This window comes from Protopterus annectens, chromosome 3.part0 (assembly GCF_019279795.1).
Source record: "Protopterus annectens isolate FY-2018-M chromosome 3.part0, PAN1.0, whole genome shotgun sequence".
In the NCBI taxonomy this organism is placed as follows: domain Eukaryota; kingdom Metazoa; phylum Chordata; order Ceratodontiformes; family Protopteridae; genus Protopterus; species Protopterus annectens.
The window spans coordinates 946,636,083-946,658,301 of NC_056731.1; the positions used below are offsets into that span (position 1 = coordinate 946,636,083).

The 22,219-nt window shown below is 41.6% G+C and overlaps 1 protein-coding gene across 1 annotated transcript in view; it reads left to right on the forward strand.

Moving 5' to 3' along the window:
• LOC122796643 (copine-3-like) overlaps positions 1 to 22,219 on the forward strand; it is a 1,386,610-nt gene that overhangs the window by 315,423 nt on the left and 1,048,968 nt on the right. Inside the window, exon 3 of the mRNA XM_044065280.1 lies at positions 11,242 to 11,421. Within this exon, the coding sequence (XP_043921215.1) occupies positions 11,242 to 11,421 (180 nt within the window). The remainder of the gene's footprint in view (positions 1 to 11,241; positions 11,422 to 22,219) is intronic.

Below are 22,219 nucleotides of genomic sequence, written 5' to 3' on the forward strand. Positions count from 1 at the left end.
TTGTTTCTTCCTGAGATTGTTATTGATTAACATTTTAAACAGAATTTTAAATTGTTCATTTTAATGTATAGATCACAGGAACCCAGCTCTAACTTCTTTTAACCACAGCATTTAGCTTCTGCTGTTAAGCTGTAGCACGATTATCTGTTTTGCCCTTGGTTCTAACCTTTTCATGAAATTTCCATTGTTTTAGCTTAATTATTAATTATGTGGCATCGTAATTATTAACAGACTATCAGCTGTTGATATAAATACAGCTTGTGTGTGTTTGTTTGTGTGTGTGTGTATATGTAGATTGACTCTTGATAATTCAGCTGTTGGGAAGAGGCCGTCAACAGAATTTAAATGAATTATCTCTGCATGCAGGGTCCTTATAGGGACAATAGCATTTCGGTTAGCAAAATTAGGAGAGAACACTATTCACTACAGGTATGCAAGCAAGTTCACATAAATTCAATTTTTTGGGCAGCCCTGTATGCATAAGTACTTTTATACCCCAGCCCAGATACAGGTTATAGGCAAGCAATCCCCCATACTGTTCGAAGTGCAGAGATGGATCCCTTGGGGACTGGACCCATATCTTTTAAGGCTATAGATTCCTTGAACCATTTAAGCAATGTTTGCAAGTTTTGTGCAACAGACTTTGGCATAATAGGTTAGAGCTTGGCTCAGGGATATTCATAATTGGTCTTTATGATTGATAAGAATGTGTCTGGAAGGATAGGGCTTTACTTGACCCATTATTAATAGTGGTTAAGAAGTCTGTAGCAAGAAAATGGAAAGGTCAGATGTCTCAAACTGTAGAGGAATTGATAACTTTAATTGTCTTTGGACCCTGGAAGCTTCTCATATGAATGAGACGGTAAGAAAACAAATGCAAACATAGTGGTGAACTGGATAACGGACTTGGACATGCCCATCAAGTTAAGACTATATTCATGTAGCATTAGCTAATCAGGAAGAGTCCTTTTTTATTATGTTTTCTATAGCTGAGCTGTCTATTACTTTAGTCTGAGTGAGTTGCAAATTTAGTACATGCTGTTTATGGGTATTCCCATATAAAAAAGCTGTTCAAAATTTTTGGTTTAAAAATTTCAGCGGGTTCATGTTATTATGCTTTAGTGTGTTGTTATGCTTCACACGTTTCTTTATATTGTAGTGGTTCATACATTGTTATCATAATGTTTACAATTTAAAAAGTGTAGCATTAAAATAGGGCTGTTTATGTTTCAATATTTTTTTTTTTTTTTTTGCAAAAAAGAGAAAAAGAAAACAGAACCACAGAGGAGCCCAGGAACTTGTCTGTAAAGAGGACATGTCTTACCTTGAATTATGCTAATATCGGTGCTTGTTAAGAACAGATGTTCATCGTGCATACAGCTGCAGTAATCACATATGGGTTCTCTGCAGTCAGGCGGGTCCTCGGTCGGCCGAATTCCAAAGTCTTGGTCCGGCATCGGTTGTTGTCCCCTCTTCCCTGGCGTCAGTGCGACAGGGGTATATAAGTTATAGCTGACGCCATATTCTTCAGTCTTTTTGCCGCGCGGTGCCCGGCAGAAGCAGTTCGCAAGTGCCGGTCGGCCAGCTCCTGAATTCTGAAAAATTGGAAACCGAAGTCTTCTTTAAAGCCAAGTACCCCGTTGGGTTAACTTTTCTTGCCTCAGACCGATGTCAGACAAAGTTAACAATTGTATTTCTTGTGGCAAGCAAATACCACATAAGCATTTCCATTCCCTTTGCATACCTCGTTTAGGCCCAGACCACGACGTCTCGGTCTGTCGCTTCTGTGCGACTTTCAATAAACGCACTATTAAGCGTCGGGCGGAGTTCGCCCAACATTATTTTGGTAAAACTTTTGATTATAAAATGTCGTCGGATACTCCGACTACCATTTTATCCAAAAAACGCAAGGATAAAGACCGACACGCGGTCTCCACCGACTCCATGCCAAAGCCGGCTACATGTGGTCCGGTTCTCAGCGAGACGCCTATGCAGTCCCTGATTACCGACGACACTTCCTTGGCGGTGTCTTCTGTACCCGAGACCGCTGGTACCTCGGCCCTTACTCTGACTTCAACCACGAAACCACAGTGGGTGTTGAGCCTCTAGTGTGGACAGGTCCACTTCCACCCAGGGTGTATTTAGGCCCTCTTCTTCCTTTTCTATTAAGGCCTTCACTAAGTCAAAATCAGCCATGCATCCCAAGAGGCCTGTTGCACAGGGCCCATCCTCAGGCTCCATGCCTAAAAGCAGATGCTTAAAATGCCTGAGGATTTAATTTCCTATATCAGGAGTTCCCAACCCCTCAGACAAGAGACCCAGAGTGGAGGAAGACTCTCCCTCTTCTTAACAGGGCTCCATTTTCTCAGAACATTCTGATGTGGAGGAACACTCATTACTCCCCTTATGAAGATTCTGATGCAGAACAGTCCATTCCTTCTGTATCTCCCCCAGAGGATTTCTCTTTTGGGGAAACCTTGCACACCTTGAGGAAGCATTTCCATTGGGAAGGCCAAGACTTTTCTGATTCTAAGAAAAGGCTTAGGGAATTTCTTTTGTTACCTCAACACAGACCTCTGGCTATACCTCCTGTCCTGGACATACTTGATGATGTTTACTCGGAAGCTTGTCTTAATCCGGATTCCCTGCCTCCTGCACCAGTCAAACCTGATAGGTACTACAGAGTCCTTAACTCTCACCAATTTCTTTTCAAAAGCCATAATGCTGACCCTGAAACCATTTCTCAAGGCCCCAAGGGAATGAAGGCCTCTACTGCCAAGAACCCACTACCTTCTGAAGAGAATCTAGATCCTTAGAAGGTGGGGGAAAAGGTATACACCTCGGCCACCCTAGCCATGAGGGCCTTAAATTGTCAGTTCCATATGCTTAAATATCAGCAGTTTCTGTTATCACAATTAAGAAACAAAATGTCTCAACCTGAACAACCAGATTTGAAGGAATTGCAGGATATGATACATAGTGCAGAACAAGTGGGTAAACACACCTTACAATGTGGTTATGATGCCTTAGAGGCCTCAAATAGAGCTGCTGCTACAGGAGCAGTCATTAAGACATGCCTGGCTTAGGGAACAAAGTTTGCCTGATCATGTTAAAGCTAAGCTATTAGATGCTCTTTTACAAAAGGATGTGCTATTTGGTACTAATGCTGATGAGATACTACGGAAAATGGAAGAAAAAGCTAAATCTATGCAAACTGTCAAGGCTTTTCTACAGGTACAGCCACCTTGTTTTAGCAGAAATTGGCCTTCAAAGAACTGGTCCTTTCCAGCCACTGACAAGCCCCAAAGAGGTAGATACAGGCGCTCAAGGGGCAGAGGGCAAGCTCAAGGATCATATAGAGGCAGACAATGGCAATCTCAAGCACCAAGAGGTGGCGAGGACAGTGCACAACAATATAGAACGCAAACCCAATGACTTCCTCCTTTTAATGCCAAGCAAATTTCAGCTGGCAGCCCCCTTGGGAGGAAAGCTGGCACTATTTTCAAGAAATTGGCAGATTATCACAACAGACAAATGGATCCTGGACATAATAAACAGAGGCTACAGATTTTATTTTCACACTCTTCCAAAAATGAGAGGCATGCCAAACCTGCCACACAATCAAAGGGCAGAGGCGCAAATACAAATTACAAAACTCATGGATATGAAAGCCATTCAAGAGGTTAATACTCACGAACAAGGTCAAGGTTTTTATTCCAGACTTTTTCTGGTGCCAAGAAAAGGAACCGACTGGAGACCCATTTTGGACTTATCCATCCTAAATACATTTCTACTGTACCAAAATTCAAGATGCTCACATTACAGCAACTTCTTCCCATGCTGGGCAAGGAGTTTTGGCTGGTAACATTGGACCTCAAGGAGGCATACCTGCATGTCCCAATCAGACAAAGCTGCAGAAGATACCTCAGATTTCTTGCAGGTTTAATCCACTATCAATTCTCTGCATTGCCCTTTGGCTTATCTACTGCGCCCAGAGTATTCACGAAATGCCTGGCATCAGTAATTGCCTACTGCGGACTGCAAGGGATACAAATTTACCCTTATTTGGATGACTGCCTGATCCAAGCGGACAGCAAGCACACTCTTTTGGAACATCTGGCTTATGCAACACGGTTTACTGAATTCTCTGGGATACACAATCAACAAAGAGAAATCCAGGCTGACACCATCTCAGAAAATAACTTTCCTGGGTGCCAACTTGGACACAAACACCCAGATGGCCTATCTTACGCCAGAAAAACAAGGGCAACTAACTCAGTACTTCAAAATTGCACCAGGCTTACTGCAAGGAAAATCCTGCAGGCTCTGGGCTTCATGGCATCTTTCATTCTTTTAATCCCATGTGCAAAGTTGCATATGAGAAAACTTCAGTGGTACCTAAAAAACCTATGGTCTCAACACAGCCACAAGTTGGAAACAATAATACCAATAATTCCATGTTTGCAAAAGGAATTTCTATGGTGGGCCCAAGCATGTCAAGCAAACACAGGTCTCCCATTCTGCAAGCCTCAAGCAAATCAAGTCATCACAACAGACGCCTTAGATTACGCCTGGGGGGCACACATGACAGGCAGGTGCATTCAGGGCAAATGGTCCCAAAAGGAAAAGCATCTTCACATCAATCAAAAAGAAATGCTAGCAGTGATAAATGCAATTACAGCATTCAAGGACCTCCTGCATCCAGGACAATTATTGATAAGAACAGACAACACCACAGTAATGTGGTACATAAACAAACAAGGAGGAACTCATTCATATCCCCTGTGCAGACTAGCCATGACACTTTGGAACTTGGCTTTGGAATGGCAAATCGAACTTCAAGCACAGTACTTGCCAGGTGTGGAAAACAGCTGGCAGACAACCTAAGCAGAAATATGACAGATCCACATGAATGGAAGCTACATCCACAGGTGTTTACAAAGATAATCCAAGCATGGGGAAGGCCAGACATAGACCTCTTAAGCCTCCACAGGAACCATCAATTGGAAAAGTTTTGTTCCAGGACTTTTCATCCAAAGGCATGGAGGTGGGCCCTTTCATTCAGTTGGACAGCATGGACAGTGTCGCTTTCCCACCTCTGCCCCTTCTATCCAAGGTACTCTTGAAAGCAAGAGCAGACAGACCGAAGATGATACTGATTGCTCCAGACTGGCCAAGGCAGCACTGGTACCCACTCCTAAGGAGCCTAACACATACTCCTCCTTGGCCTCTACCTCTAATGCCTCTTCTACTGACTCAGCACAGCTACAAAACTCTTCACAGTCAGCTAAAACACTCAATCTTGCTGCATGGAAAATTCCTTAACACCACAGCAGACCCTACTCTCCAAAGAGGTGCAGGATGTCATTCTGGAGGCCAGAAGGCCATCTACTAGGAGGACTTACTCCGCAAAATGGAAACTGTTTTGCTCATGGAATGAGAAAAGAGGCCAGGACCCTAGAAAACTAAATCTGCCTCAGGTATTACAGTATCTAGCAGAGCTGCTGAACAGTGGACTTTCATTCTCCTCCATAAAAATCCATGCCTCAGCCATTTCTGCAGAATTCAACACTGATCCACCGTTATTCTCTCATCCACTTTTAAGGCAATTCCTCAGAGGGCTAAGAATATAAGGCCACCAAGGAAACAACCAGTGCCAGCCTGGGATCTTAATTTCATCCTAGAACAATTAACATTGCCTCCCTTTGAACCAGCTGCCTCAACAGATTTGCAATACTTGTCCTGGAAAACAGCTTTCCTTCTGGCCATTACCTCAGCTCGTAGGGTCTCGGAACTTCAAGCCCTCATGGCTGTGCAGCCCTTTCTTATCTTCCATCTGGACAGGGTTTCCCTTCGTACCAACCCGTCATTTATGCCTAAAGTGGTATCCAAGGTAGCTTTAAATCAAGCCATACACTTGCCTACCTTTTACCCCAATCCTCAAAACAAAGGGGAAAGGCTGCTACATTCCTTAGACATCCATAGGCAGCTTTGTTACTATTTGGATAGAACAAAGCCTTTCAGGAAATCAGAACAACTTTTTGTGTCTTATGCTGTAGGAGCTCAAGGGAAGCCTGTTGCCAAACAGACAATCTCTAAATAGATAGGCCACTGCATACGTTTTTGTTACTCCCATCATGGGAAATCTGTCCCTGCAGGCATCAGACCACATTCCACCAGGGCCACAGCTACCTCCACAGCCTTCCTCAGAGGAGTTCCTACCAAAGATATCTTGGAGGCAGCCACTTGGAGTTCTGTACATACCTTCACTAGACACTACCACCTGCCTTTATACTCCAAAACTAGAGCAGGCTTTGCTACTGCTGTATTGCAGGGCATTCTGGCTCATCCCAGTTCTACCTAGTGCCTACCACCCTGTGTGTAGCTTTGGGATTCTACCCATATATGATTACTGCAGCTGTATGCATGATGAACATAGTACAGTTTTGTACCTACCATAAATGTAGATGTTAGAGTGCTAATACAACTGCAGTACAGGTTTCCCTCCTCCTTCCCTCTAGGTAACATTGCATTGCTTGTATATATTTATATATATATATATATATATCTGCAGGCAAGGAGGAACCAGGCTGTACCCCCTTTACTAATAAGCCATGGTAGCTAGGATTATAGCTTCACAGTATGTTGCCACTCTACAAGCATCCTACTTTTTGTCAGAGGAAAATTATATGGCTGACAAGCTGAACAGGACAAGGGTAGCCCCTCATAATGTATTTGTACATGATATGCTTCTAGCCAATTTCCTAAGTCTTTAAATAAATCAACAGAGTATTAAAATGTACTTTTGCTCTGGCCTTGTACTATACCTGAAATGAATGGATTGTGGTATACATCCGCACTTTGCTACCATTTTGTTTACCATTCCCTGCTTCTTGAAGTGCAGATGACCAATAATAATGGCTCAAATTACTTTGCATGAATACAGTTCAAAACAGGATCTTTTATTTATTTTTATACTCTTGTCTCATTGGATTTTGAACCATTGACATTACTTGATGCCCTGAATGCATTATCAGCATGCAGACAATTTTGGTGCCTTTAACTACAATCTTTCAAAAGTATCTTGATACTGTACACCTGAGTCTAGTTTAAATTAATATTCTCCGTATTTTGCCAATGTTACGATGTGCATTCCAGCAAATGCCTCATTTCATGTTTCTGTTTAACAGCATGGACATTTCTTTGAACTCGCTTATTCTTTCCTTTTGCGCATCTTTGCAAAATAGTTATTTATATCACATATTCTACAAAAGTGATCAAAGGTAGGCAAATATTTCCTTGTTTATAGCCGCACTTGGTTTGAGGTTTGAATTTTAACGACACGATAATTTCTGTATATTTTTGTCTCTCTTTGCCTCCATTCATATAATAAATTGTATTAATCATTTAACCTTTTTATTTGATTTTCATTTTATCTTGTATTCTTCCTCTTTTGCAACTTTTATATGTGTCCTAATGTCACTTGCTGTGCATATCCATAACTTCTGCTAAGGCAATGTTTTTTTTCTGTTAATGTAGTAGCCTGTCCATCATTTTTAGCACATACAGTTTTTAATTACTAAAGTCATGTTGCTTGCCAGCTGTTGTTGCAGTTGTTTAGTTTAGTAACACAAACATCTGTAGCCTCCTTAAGCCATTATCCGTTGTGAAGATGATATGGCAAGTGCCAGGTTCTTTCTAGGATCACATTTACGCTGAAACCTCCCCTTATTTCTGGTTTGTTTTCTTTCTTCTGTTCAAAAAAAGTAAGAGCTAAATATTTTACGGTTTCTTCCCCAATGGCATGTAAAAATGTGGCACACTTGTACCTTTGTAGACCTTTCAACTGCTCTACTCACAGTGAATAATAAATAGAATTTCTGGATCCAAAGCATCTAGTTATCTGCTAAGCTGCCTTGCAGTCAGAGATTTTCTCACTGAAAATCGTGCTTCATTACTTTAAAACTTATAGACTGATAAAAACTGGTATATGTTGTCAGTTCTGGAAATATATACATTGCACATGTATTCCTTTTTCAGATATATTTCTCCACTCTTCCACCAAGTAATGTAGTAATATTTGTCAGAATATTGTCTAAACAAATATGCGCTGATGAAAAGCTTATAGCCCTCATGAGATGTTCATTCAAACTGCTTTCTGGAAATAATTTGTTTCAAATGACATGTAGGAACTACCCGTTGGCATATTTAAAGCTACACACTAAATGCACTGCATAAACCACACCCTTTCATAACTTGCTGTTGTAGAATCCTTACATTAAGTAAAGGCGATGAGAAAATAACTGTTTATGTGGTGTATTTTATCTGTTTTAGAGAGAGAAGCAATTGTGGGAGAATCAGAACTTAGTTGCCATTTAATTACAATGTTTTACATCTTAAGGTGCATTTGTACGTCTTTACAAGAGTAACACTGCTACATCAGAAATTTAACTAAAATTGACTTAATCTTCTTCATTTTGAACTTCATTCTGAAAAAAGACTATTGTTTTAGCAGCTAGTTTCACGTACTCTAAAACTGTGATTTTCTTTTTAATCAGTATAGCTTGGATTTATAGCCATGGCATGCAGTGCTTAAGACTGTTATGTAGAAAAACATGGAAACTGCCAGAACAAGATTCCTAGCTAGCCTATCTAACAGGACTTCAGAAGAGCCATGTTACTGTATTCCTTGGTAGTTGATTTTGTTTTTAGCTTTGTTTGTTCACAAGAAGAATGAACTGGTCCAAAGACTCTTTTCAGACATTTCCCTGGTCAAATGGCAAACATAACATTGAAGACATGACTGCAACAAACTGAATTAAAATGGTGGACAGGAAGACTCTTGCAATAGTTTAAAGAGTAAGGTATCAAGAAGATATATGGCCCTCTGCCTCTTGGGGACCAGATGTCTTTTTGAATTGTGACGCAGTAGTGTTTGTTCCGTTGAGATAGGTGGATGCATCTAAGAATTCTGTCTCCAGTTTTTGCAGTAGAGGAGCACTGTATGCAGAGCTACAGTATTAGCAAAGACAGAGAGATCACATTCAAGTTAATAGGTTAAGAAACCTATGTGCAAGTTATAATTGCTGGAGGACCTTCTGTGATCAAAGTTCTATGCAGAATTGGAATGAGACAATCTGGTCAGTAAGAATATCAAGGTATTATTGCTCTGTAACTAGAGGCAGTGATGTACTAGGTAAGACTATATATGTTTAACTGAAAGGTGGAAGACATAAAAAGTTTTTTTTGAGTTTGCATGTAACTTATCATTAGATTTGTTTACATTAGTTTCCTGTTTATTTTGTGATAGCCAATTCCAGACACCGGAAAGGTCAGATTAATGTGTAGTACCAAGCAATGAAACTTGTTTGTGAGAACAAGTTAAGATTTAAGTCATCTGCCTGAAGCAGAAGGTTAGTATGAGGGAGATCAGTAGGAAGATGATTTATGAAAGGAGGTAAAAGAGAGAAAAGGAGAGGTCCAAACACAGAGCCTTGAGGTACACCTTTAGAGAGAGTACCTGAGGTGGACATGAGGGCCAGAGATTATAATAAACATTTGTTACTGGGATAGTTTTTTAAACTGGGGACATGCAGTGTTCTAGAAAGCACAGGCAGCAACTCATCATAAATAACACTGCTAATACAGCTTAAAGACAGCTGAACTGTGTGTCAAGCCTGTTAGCTGATATTCATTTATATCACAACTACATTGGTCTTCTGTCATAGTCATAGTACTGACACCACAACAGTATCTTCAGAGCTAATAATGCTGTGAACGGATCATACCATGTGAAGGCTACCCTTAACATGCAGACACCCACCAAGACACTAACTTGCATGTATATAAACATGCATATTAGCCTAAACTACACATGTATCCTGTCCATAAGTAAGTGGACACAAATATTGCAAACAGAGTACAGTAAGAGAGTAGAACCCACTTGCTGCTTGCTGCCACTATACAATTGCACCAACAAAGCATTTTTGGCTATATGTCCTGTTATACAGCCTGATATGTTGCTGCAATTTAGCAAATGCTACATAGAGATTGCAAGATTGCAATGAGATTCAAGTACGGGTCAGCAGACAGTAGTTGATATTGAGGCAAAAGCAGTTGTAAACTTTTGTGAAATAGTTTGTCTCCAGATTGCATGTTGTACTGTCTCAGTATCAGTATGCTACTGCATAGATCTCTCTCATTCAGATGTGCAATGTAGCTCTTTCTCTGAGACACACACACACACACACACACACACACACACACACACACACACACACATATGGATGGTACATGTGTGCCTTTGTATTTTACCTAAATACACATAAGCACTGTATGTTCCCACCCATCCCATTGACAAAAGTTATACAGCCATTATACTCCCTCTGTCACTACAAATAACTTGTATTACATAGTGTGCCGGCTGTCATGCTTTATATTCTTTACTGTGACTTCTCTATCAGTGTGTTGGAAGCACAGACCTTAATAATGTACACCCTTTCCTTGAACTAAAATGACACAGGCACTGTGTACCCAGTCAGGGTGTGAAGCATATAAGTTGTGTTGCTATCCACCCCTGCTTTGTTACAATTCATTTATGTATTTGTTTATCTATCCATTGTTTGTTGATCTGGTTTGTCCCACTAGATGATTAGCCTCTCTTCAGGGGAGATCCAAGGTGGTGTTTATACTTTGAGGGGAAATTTGGCCAGGAATTTTCCCTACTGTTTTTGATAGTAGCTGTAGGATCTTTTACATCCACTACAATTACCACTAACTCCGGCAGAAGGGACCTTGGTTTAATGTCTCTTAAAAAGGATGACAAATGCTGGAGTACAGTACCCTTTTTATGCTGCACTGCATTGTCAGCAATCCATCTACTTGGCCCTACAGTGGGATACAGAAACACAAGAAGCTGTGTTTTCGACCCTGCTGTGCTGATTTACCCCAAAACTGTTTCTGGAGCTTTTGTATAGTCTGTAGCAGACTCTTTGTGATATGTTTAGCACAATGTTATGTACATTACACCATACATCTCAGTCACTGGTCCACTGACCATGAGTAACTTTCTCACAGTTCTGCAGCTGAGAATCCTTCTGCCTTTCATCTAGAACTGTAAGTGGATGGTGTCTGTGAATTATTCCACAAATTTGTTAACTGCGCAAAATTTGTTGCCTTATTTTTGTAACTTATGTTCTCAGCATTGAACCAGTAGTTCTTATGTTTGATTGTTTGTTTTAGGTTGACCGAACAGAAAGAATCAAAAACTGCCTTAACCCCAAATTCAGCAAGAGGTTTCAGGTAGATTACTACTTTGAGATTGTGCAGACACTGAAGTTTGGAATTTATGATATTGATAATAAAACCATCGATCTGAGTGATGATGACTTCCTTGGGGAGTTTGAATGTACTCTAGGACAGGTAAGGACATTTTAAATTTTCTTGTTTATTATTTTCGTTAGTTTTGTTTTGAAGGTTCATGTTTTACCTCAGTGTAGTTATATCTACTGCCATTAATGCTAGTCTGTTGTTTCTTCCTGAGATTGTTATTGATTAACATTTTAAACAGAATTTTAAATTGTTCATTTTAATGTATAGATCACAGGGAACCCAGCTCTAACTTCTTTTAACCACAGCATTTAGCTTCTGCTGTTAAGCTGTAGCACGATTATCTGTTTTGCCCTTGGTTCTAACCTTTTCATGAAATTTCCATTGTTTTTAGCTTAATTATTAATTATGTGGCATCGTAATTATTAACAGACTATCAGCTGTTGATATAAATACAGCTTGTGTGTGTTTGTTTGTGTGTGTGTGTATATGTAGATTGACTCTTGATAATTCAGCTGTTGGGAAGAGGCTGTCAACAGAATTTAAATGAATTATCTCTGCATGCAGGGTCCTTATAGGGACAATAGCATTTCGGTTAGCAAAATTAGGAGAGAACACTATTCACTACAGGTATGCAAGCAAGTTCACATAAATTCAATTTTTTGGGCAGCCCTGTATGCATAAGTACTTTTATACCCCAGCCCAGATACAGGTTATAGGCAAGCAATCCCCCATACTGTTCGAAGTGCAGAGATGGATCCCTTGGGGACTGGACCCATATCTTTTAAGGCTATAGATTCCTTGAACCATTTAAGCAATGTTTGCAAGTTTTGTGCAACAGACTTTGGCATAATAGGTTAGAGCTTGGCTCAGGGATATTCATAATTGGTCTTTATGATTGATAAGAATGTGTCTGGAAGGATAGGGCTTTACTTGACCCATTATTAATAGTGGTTAAGAAGTCTGTAGCAAGAAAATGGAAAGGTCAGATGTCTCAAACTGTAGAGGAATTGATAACTTTAATTGTCTTTGGACCCTGGAAGCTTCTCATATGAATGAGACGGTAAGAAAACAAATGCAAACATAGTGGTGAACTGGATAACGGACTTGGACATGACCATCAAGTTAAGACTATATTCATGTAGCATTAGCTAATCAGGAAGAGTCCTTTTTTATTATGTTTTCTATAGCTGAGCTGTCTGTTACTTTAGTCTGAGTGAGTTGCAAATTTAGTACATGCTGTTTATGGGTATTCCCATATAAAAAAGCTGTTCAAAATGTTTGGTTTAAAAATTTCAGCGGGTTCATGTTATTATGCTTCACACGTTTCTTTATATTGTAGTGGTTCATACATTGTTATCATAATGTTTACAATTTAAAAAGTGTAGCATTAAAATAGGGCTGTTTATGTTTCAATAATTTTTTTTTTTTTTGCAAAAAAGAGAAAAAGAAAACAGAACCACAGAGGAGCCCAGGAACTTGTCTGTAAAGAGGACATGTCTTACCTTGAATTATGCTAATATCGGTGCTTGTTAAGAACAGATGTTCATCGTGCATACAGCTGCAGTAATCACATATGGGTTCTCTGCAGTCAGGCGGGTCCTCGGTCGGCCGAATTCCAAAGTCTTGGTCCGGCATCGGTTGTTGTACCCTCTTCCCTGACGTCAGTGCGACAGGGGTATATAAGTTATAGCTGACGCCATATTCTTCAGTCTTTTTTGCCGCGCGGTGCCCGAAGCAGAAGCAGTTCGCAAGTGCCGGTCGGCCAGCTCCTGAATTTACGAAAAATTGGAAACCGAAGTCTTCTTTAAAGCCAAGTACCCCGTTGGGTTAACTTTTCTTGCCTCAGACCGATGTCAGACAAAGTTAACAATTGTATTTCTTGTGGGAAGCAAATACCACATAAGGATTTCCATTCCCTTTGCATACCTTGTTTAGGCCCAGACCACAACGTCTCGGTCTGTCGCTTCTGTGCGACTTTCAATAAACGCACTATTAAGCGTCGGGCGGAGTTCGCCCAACATTATTTTGGTAAAACTTTTGATTATAAAATGTCGTCGGATACTCCGACTACCGTTTTATCCAAAAAACGCAAGGATAAAGACCGACACGCGGTCTCCACCGACTCCATGCCAAAGCCGGCTACACGTGGTCCGGTTCTCAGCGAGACGCCTATGCAGTCCCTGATTACCGACGACACTTCCTTGGCGGTGTCTTCTGTACCCGAGACCGCTGGTACCTCGGCCCTTACTCAGACTTCAACCACCGAAACCACAGTGGGTGTTGAGCCTCCTAGTGTGGACAGGTCCACTTCCACCCAGGGTGTATTTAGGCCCTCTTCTTCCTTTTCTATTGAGGCCTTCACTAAGTCAAAATCAGCCATGCATCCCAAGAGGCCTGTTGCACAGGGCCCATCCTCAGGCTCCATGCCTAAAAAGCAGATGCTTAAAATGCCTGAGGATTTAATTTCCTATATCAGGAGTTCCCAACCCCCTCCAGACAAGAGACCCAGAGTGGAGGAAGACTCTCCCTCTTCTTAACAGGGCTCCATTTTCTCAGAACATTCTGATGTGGAGGAACACTCGTACTCCCCTTATGAAGATTCTGATGCAGAACAGTCCATTCCTTCTGTATCTCCCCCAGAGGATTTCTCTTTTGGGGAAACCTTGCACACCTTGAGGAAGCATTTCCATTGGGAAGGCCAAGACTTTTCTGATTCTAAGAAAAGGCTTAGGGAATTTCTTTTGTTACCTCAACACAGACCTCTGGCTATACCTCCTGTCCTGGACATACTTGATGATGTTTACTCGGAAACTTGTCTTAATCTGGATTCCCTGCCTCCTGCACCAGTCAAACCTGATAGGTACTACAGAGTCCTTAACTCTCACCAATTTCTTTTCAAAAGCCATAATGCTGACCCTGAAACCATTTCTCAAGGCCCCAAGGGAATGAAGGCCTCTACTGCCAAGAACCCACTACCTTCTGAAAGAGAATCTAGATCCTTAGAAAGGTGGGGGAAAAAGGTATACACCTCGGCCACCCTAGCCATGAGGGCCTTAAATTGTCAGTTCCATATGCTTAAATATCAGCAGTTTCTGTTATCACAATTAAGAAACAAAATGTCTCAACCTGAACAACCAGATTTGAAGGAATTGCAGGATATGATACATAGTGCAGAACAAGTGGGTAAACACACCTTACAATGTGGTTATGATGCCTTAGAGGCCTCAAATAGAGCTGCTGCTACAGGAGCAGTCATTCGTAGAAATGCCTGGCTTAGGGAACAAAGTTTGCCTGATCATGTTAAAGCTAAGCTATTAGATGCTCCTTTACAAAAGGATGTGCTATTTGGTACTAATGCTGATGAGATACTACGGAAAATGGAAGAAAAAGCTAAATCTATGCAAACTGTCAAGGCTTTTCTACAGGTACAGCCACCTTGTTTTAGCAGAAATTGGCCTTCAAAGAACTGGTCCTTTCCAGCCACTGACAAGCCCCAAAGAGGTAGATACAGGCGCTCAAGGGGCAGAGGGCAAGCTCAAGGATCATATAGAGGCAGACAATGGCAATCTCAAGCACCAAGAGGTGGTGAGGACAGTGCACAACAATATAGAAAGCAAACCCAATGACTTCCTCCTTTTAATGCCAAGCAAATTTCAGCTGGCAGCCCCCTTGGGAGGAAAGCTGGCACTATTTTCAAGAAATTGGCAGATTATCACAACAGACAAATGGATCCTGGACATAATAAACAGAGGCTACAGATTTTATTTTCACACTCTTCCAAAAATGAGAGGCATGCCAAACCTGCCACACAATCAAAGGGCAGAGGCGCAAATACAAATTACAAAACTCATGGATATGAAAGCCATTCAAGAGGTTAATACTCACGAACAAGGTCAAGGTTTTTATTCCAGACTTTTTCTGGTGCCAAGAAAAGGAACCGACTGGAGACCCATTTTGGACTTATCCATCCTAAATACATTTCTACTCGTACCAAAATTCAAGATGCTCACATTACAGCAACTTCTTCCCATGCTGGGCAAGGAGTTTTGGCTGGTAACATTGGACCTCAAGGAGGCATACCTGCATGTCCCAATCAGACAAAGCTGCAGAAGATACCTCAGATTTCTTGCAGGTTTAATCCACTATCAATTCTCTGCATTGCCCTTTGGCTTATCTACTGCGCCCAGAGTATTCACGAAATGCCTGGCATCAGTAATTGCCTACTGCAGACTGCAAGGGATACAAATTTACCCTTATTTGGATGACTGCCTGATCCAAGCGGACAGCAAGCACACTCTTTTGGAACATCTGGCTTATGCAACACGGTTACTGAATTCTCTGGGATACACAATCAACAAAGAGAAATCCAGGCTGACACCATCTCAGAAAATAACTTTCCTGGGTGCCAACTTGGACACAAACACCCAGATGGCCTATCTTACGCCAGAAAAACAAGGGCAACTAACTCATTACTTCAAAATTGCACCAGGCTTACTGCAAGGAAAATCCTGCAGGCTCTGGGCTTCATGGCATCTTTCATTCTTTTAATCCCATGTGCAAAGTTGCATATGAGAACACTTCAGTGGTACCTAAAAAACCTATGGTCTCAACACAGCCACAAGTTGGAAACAATAATACCAATAATTCCATGTTTGCAAAAGGAATTTCTATGGTGGGCCCAAGCATGTCAAGCAAACACAGGTCTCCCATTCTGCAAGCCTCAAGCAAATCAAGTCATCACAACAGACGCCTTAGATTACGCCTGGGGGGCACACATGACAGGCAGGTGCATTCAGGGCAAATGGTCCCAAAAGGAAAAGCATCTTCACATCAATCAAAAAGAAATGCTAGCAGTGATAAATGCAATTACAGCATTCAAGGACCTCCTGCATCCAGGACAATTATTGATAAGAACAGACAACACCACAGTAATGTGGTACATAAACAAACAAGGAGGAACTCATTCATATCCCCTGTGCAGACTAGCCATGACACTTTGGAACTTGGCTTTGGAATGGCAAATCGAACTTCAAGCACAGTACTTGCCAGGTTTGGAAAACACGCTGGCAGACAACCTAAGCAGAAATATGACCGATCCACATGAATGGAAGCTACATCCACAGGTGTTTACAAAGATAATCCAAGCATGGGGAAGGCCAGACATAGACCTCTTCGCCTCCCACAGGAACCATCAATTGGAAAAGTTTTGTTCCAGGACTTTTCATCCAAAGGCATGGAGGGTGGACGCCCTTTCATTCAGTTGGACAGCATGGACAGTGTACGCTTTCCCACCTCTGCCCCTTCTATCCAAGGTACTCTTGAAAGCAAGAGCAGACAGACCGAAGATGATACTGATTGCTCCAGACTGGCCAAGGCAGCACTGGTACCCACTCCTAAGGAGCCTAACACATACTCCTCCTTGGCCTCTACCTCTAATGCCTCTTCTACTGACTCAGCACAGCTACAAAACTCTTCACAGTCAGCTAAAAACACTCAATCTTGCTGCATGGAAAATTCCTTAACACCACAGCAGACCCTACTCTCCAAAGAGGTGCAGGATGTCATTCTGGAGGCCAGAAGGCCATCTACTAGGAGGACTTACTCCGCAAAATAGAAACTGTTTTGCTCATGGAATGAGAAAAGAGGCCAGGACCCTAGAAAACTAAATCTGCCTCAGGTATTACAGTATCTAGCAGAGCTGCTGAACAGTGGACTTTCATTCTCCTCCATAAAAATCCATGCCTCAGCCATTTCTGCAGAATTCAACACTGATCCACCGTTATTCTCTCATCCACTTTTAAGGCAATTCCTCAGAGGGGCTAAGAATATAAGGTCACCAAGGAAACAACCAGTGCCAGCCTGGGATCTTAATTTCATCCTAGAACAATTAACATTGCCTCCCTTTGAACCAGCTGCCTCAACAGATTTGCAATACTTGTCCTGGAAAACAGCTTTCCTTCTGGCCATTACCTCAGCTCGTAGGGTCTCGGAACTTCAAGCCCTCATGGCTGTGCAGCCCTTTCTTATCTTCCATCTGGACAGGGTTTCCCTTCGTACCAACCCGTCATTTATGCCTAAAGTGGTATCCAAGGTAGCTTTAAATCAAGCCATACACTTGCCTACCTTTTACCCCAATCCTCAAAACAAAGGGGAAAGGCTGCTACATTCCTTAGACATCCATAGGCAGCTTTGTTACTATTTGGACAGAACAAAGCCTTTCAGGAAATCAGAACAACTTTTTGTGTCTTATGCTGTAGGAGCTCAAGGGAAGCCTGTTGCCAAACAGACAATCTCTAAATAGATAGGCCACTGCATACGTTTTTGTTACTCCCATCATGGGAAAATCTGTCCCTGCAGGCATCAGACCACATTCCACCAGGGCCACAGCTACCTCCACAGCCTTCCTCAGAGGAGTTCCTACCAAAGATATCTTGGAGGCAGCCACTTGGAGTTCTGTACATACCTTCACTAGACACTACCACCTGCCTTTATACTCCAAAACTAGAGCAGGCTTTGCTACTGCTGTATTGCAGGGCATTCTGGCTCATCCCAGTTCTACCTAGTGCCTACCACCCTGTGCGTAGCTTTGGGATTCTACCCATATATGATTACTGCAGCTGTATGCATGATGAACATAGTACAGTTTTGTACCTACCATAAATGTAGATGTTCGAGTGCTAATACAGCTGCAGTACAGGTTTCCCTCCCTCCTTCCCCTCTAGGTAACATTGCATTGCTTGTATATATTTATATATATATATATATATATATATATATATATATATATCTATATATATATATATATATATAAAATTTATCTATTGCCTTCTTTTGGGGGCACCTGACATCTGGGGCAAGAAAAGACTGAAGAATATGGCGTCGGCTGTAACTTATATACCCCTGTCGCACTGACGTCAGGGAAGAGGGGACAACAACCGACGCCGGACCAAGACTTTGGAATTCGGCCGACCGAGGACCTGCCTGACGGCAGAGAACCCATATGTGATTACTGCAGCTGTATTAGCACTCGAACATCTACATTTATGGTAGGTACAAAACTGTACTTTTTGAGTTAGGTATAAGAAATTATAGATAAACTACTTGAAGGAGAGCTGTGCAAATGATGTCAAGCTGCACACTAGCAAAGGGGGGGGTGGCAGTTGCTAATTATAGTTAACACTGTTGCTAAGCTCAGTTTCTTCACTGCTAGTTGACTCATTCCTGTCTCAGGCCACAGACTTACAGAGGTGTCTCCTTCTTGGATGCTTCTTTAGTTCAGATGTACATTTTAAAGAGAATGCTCAAAATACTCCATCTGATCTTAAATAAAAGACAGTAACTGGTCTGAAAGAGTTATTCAGGGCCCCTATATATTTGACATTACATAAAAGAACTATCCTCATAGTTTCATAGTATAGTACTAGGCTATCTGCCCTAGGGCATTTATAAGCCTAGCCATAGTGTACGTGGCTTTCGCCACCCCATATAATGATACAAAAGTGTACAAAATAAATTTAGTTTACTGTGCCTCTGTCTAGTAATGACACAGAGATGACCCCCGGGGTAAACCTACGATCACCCATCCACTCGTCAAGAGAGTCAGTGAAGGGCTCTGCCTAACATGGACTGGGATCCTGTTCCAGAGTGCGGGAAGCCTCTGGGTTATGAATCTGTCCCTCCAGCATGTCCTATTCATATTTGTGCTGAGGTTTAGATCTTTAGCTCTCATGGCTCTGATGGATTTGGATTTTTTGAGGTGGAGCATGTCCATTAATTCCGGATTGGACATGGCCTTGTACGTCAGGTACAGATCACCTCTGAGCAGGCGGTATGCTACTGAATAGAGCTGGAGCTTCTTTAGTCTGGCAACATATGACATATGTTGGAGACCCTTGATCCTCTTGGTGAGGTACTTTTGGGGTCTCTCCAGCTGCTGCATGTGCTGGGTGAGGTACATACCAAATGGAGCATTGTACTCGATCATAGGCCTGATAAGGGAGGAATATAGGGGTACAATGACATCCTTTGATCTGGATGTGAATCCCTTCATGATAAGGTGGGCAAGGTAGAAGGTCTTTCTAACCACTTTGGCGACGTGGGTGTCAAATGAGAGGTCACCGTCAACTTGGGTCCCCAGGTCTCTGATTACTTTTTCCGTACTTAATGGGTTACCACCTATGTGGTAATTTGTGGGTACTTTGTTTTTCCCAAAGCAGATGACTATACATTTTTTGGCATTTAGTTTAAGGCCAAGACTCTGGCACCAGTCATCTGTTTCTGTAAGGCCCTTCTGAAGGATGCATGTGTCAGCTGGTGTATCGACTATGGCACCTAGTTTGCAGTCATCTGCGAACTTTGTCAGCCACAACCCCCTATGTTTGCCTGCACATCTGAGAAATAAATGCTGAACAAGAGGGGTTCCAAGACAGAGCCTTGTGGGACTCCACTTGTAAACCCGGAGCCTCTGTTGTTTTGGTAAGTTTTTTATTAGAGCCTCTGAGTATGTCTTTGTGTTTTTATGTGTTTGGTTTGCAGTTGTGGTTGGTTTATGTGAGACTGGGTTTGTTTGTGTGGTTACCTTCTCCTCATGTCTGGCCTTGCTAGTCCTCTGTTGAGAGAGTTCAGCCTCCAGTTTGGCTATATAGTTGCATCTCTCACATGTGTTTGTTGGGAGGAGGAGAGGGTTGTCTGTGTACATGAGACAATTGTAACATTGTCTCAGGATTCGCAGATTAACCAGCTGAACTTGAGAGGACGTCAGTAATATACCACTCGACAAGCCAGAATAGTATAAGGGAGTGATGTGAAACTGGGTCAGAGAGGACTTTGAAGGGAAGTGGGTATTAACACGGGTTGTAGGTGGATGTAGTGCTTACGTTAGTTTATGGGTGCTTCACTTGAAAGAAAGGTTTTAGGAGAAAGTGCTAGGCTTATAATATAGCGAATAGACTGATTTTGTTGAAAGTAGAGCTTTCTTAAGGGAAAAACTGAAGTGCAGACTTGGCAGAGCCAGGAATAGTTTAAGCCTGTTTAACCAGCGCTATGCTGTCAGCATAAGCCACGCAAACACGGATTTTAAACAGGGAACTTCAAAAGAGCTGGAAATGGTCCAAAACGACCAATTACTACAAGCTCTTGTGCTGAGGTCACTCCTTCAGGGACAGATAGGCTGCTCAAGGCTCCCCACTCCCACTGGTGAGCAAAGAAACGTCCTTCTATCCAAGTAAGGCAATGGACAACACAGGAACTACACCACAGTCCAGAATACAGCAAAGCCTGTATATTGGTCTAAACTAGTCGAGAAAAGGCGGGAAAACAAGGATATATATATTTTTTTGTTTTTTGAGTTTAAAAGTACACAGAAATGCAGGAAACAGTAATAAATCAATTACATAGGCTAGCGCACTTTAGTGGTCAGCCTCAACAGTTAAATTTAACAAACAAACTTTCGACCAACTGTAACTTAAGTGCAGATAATGTGCAATGCAAAAAACAGGTAATAAAGCAATTTAAACTTGTTCAAAGTAAGAAAAAGTAGGTCTCTCAGGTAAAACAGCAAAAAAAATACTTAGATCAGGAAAGTAGTCGCTTTTCTCAGTTCTCTGCTGCTAGCACCACTCTTGCAGGACCACGAGGAGCGGTATCTAAGTAGTATAGTCAGAAAAAACGCTCAGAGGCGGATTTGAAACAGGGAACTTCAAAAGAGCTGGAAATGGTCCAAAACGACCAATTACTACAAGCTGTTGTGCTGAGGTCACTCCTTCAGGGACAGATAGGCTGCTCAAGGCTCCCCACTCCCACTGGTGAGCAAAGAAACTTCCTTCTATCCAAGTAAGGTAATGGACAACACAGGAACTACACCACAGTCCAGAATACAGCAAAGCCTGTATACTGGTCTAAACTAGTCGAGAAAATGCGGGAAAACAAGGATTTTTTTTTGTTTTTTGAGTTAAAAAGTACACAGAAATGCAGGAAACAGTAATAAATCAATTACACAAGCTAGTGCACTTTAGTGGGCAGCCTCAACAGTTAAATTTAACAAACAAACTTTCGACCAACTGTAACTTAAATGCTGATAATGTGCAATGCAAAAAACAGGTAATAAGGCAGTTTAAACTTGTTCAAAGTAGGAAAAAGAAGGTCTCTCAGGTAAAACAGCAAAAAAATACTTAGATCAGGAAAGTAGTCGCTTTTCTCAGTTCTCTGCTGCTAGCACCACATTATTTTCCCCTCTGCTGCTAGCACCACTGTGCAAGACCACGAGGAGCTGTATCTGAGTAGCAAGTGTTTATGAAGTACAAGACAAACAAAACAGTAGCCAGATTTATTTTTCCCTCAACAAAAAGAAAATGTTCGGGATGAAGAATGATGCAGTTTTTCATGTATCCACACTGTTCCTTGCCATTGTTGCACTCAATCAAAGCACTCCTGTCTTTTCCATTAGATCAAAGATTTTTTGCCTTTTTCACTGAGTTACAAAAACTTTTATCACTTTATTGCTGACAGACTGGTGATTGGAGCAGTTTCCTAAAGGTATGCTATATATTTCAAAGAAGGGCTTTTGACTCCTTAAGGTATCCCCCCTGTACAGCAGTTCCACCACATTATTCCACCAAAGAAAGAGTCATCTGAATTATGTTTTGCCACCAGACGTAAAGGCACATCCACCTGTATTCAGTCTCTTTGACTTTTACTACAGAAACTGTATTATGTACAGGGAAATTAAAAAGCTATTAGTCCAGGGATCTAGGAGTTGCCCATTCATTTTATAAACATTGGTATCAGAATGAGGTGGACAGTAAGAGTAGACTAGAAAGTATTCTTCAGGGTCTAGTGATGATTCAGATGGAAAATTGGAATTACTACAGTGACATGGCACCCTCTCTTC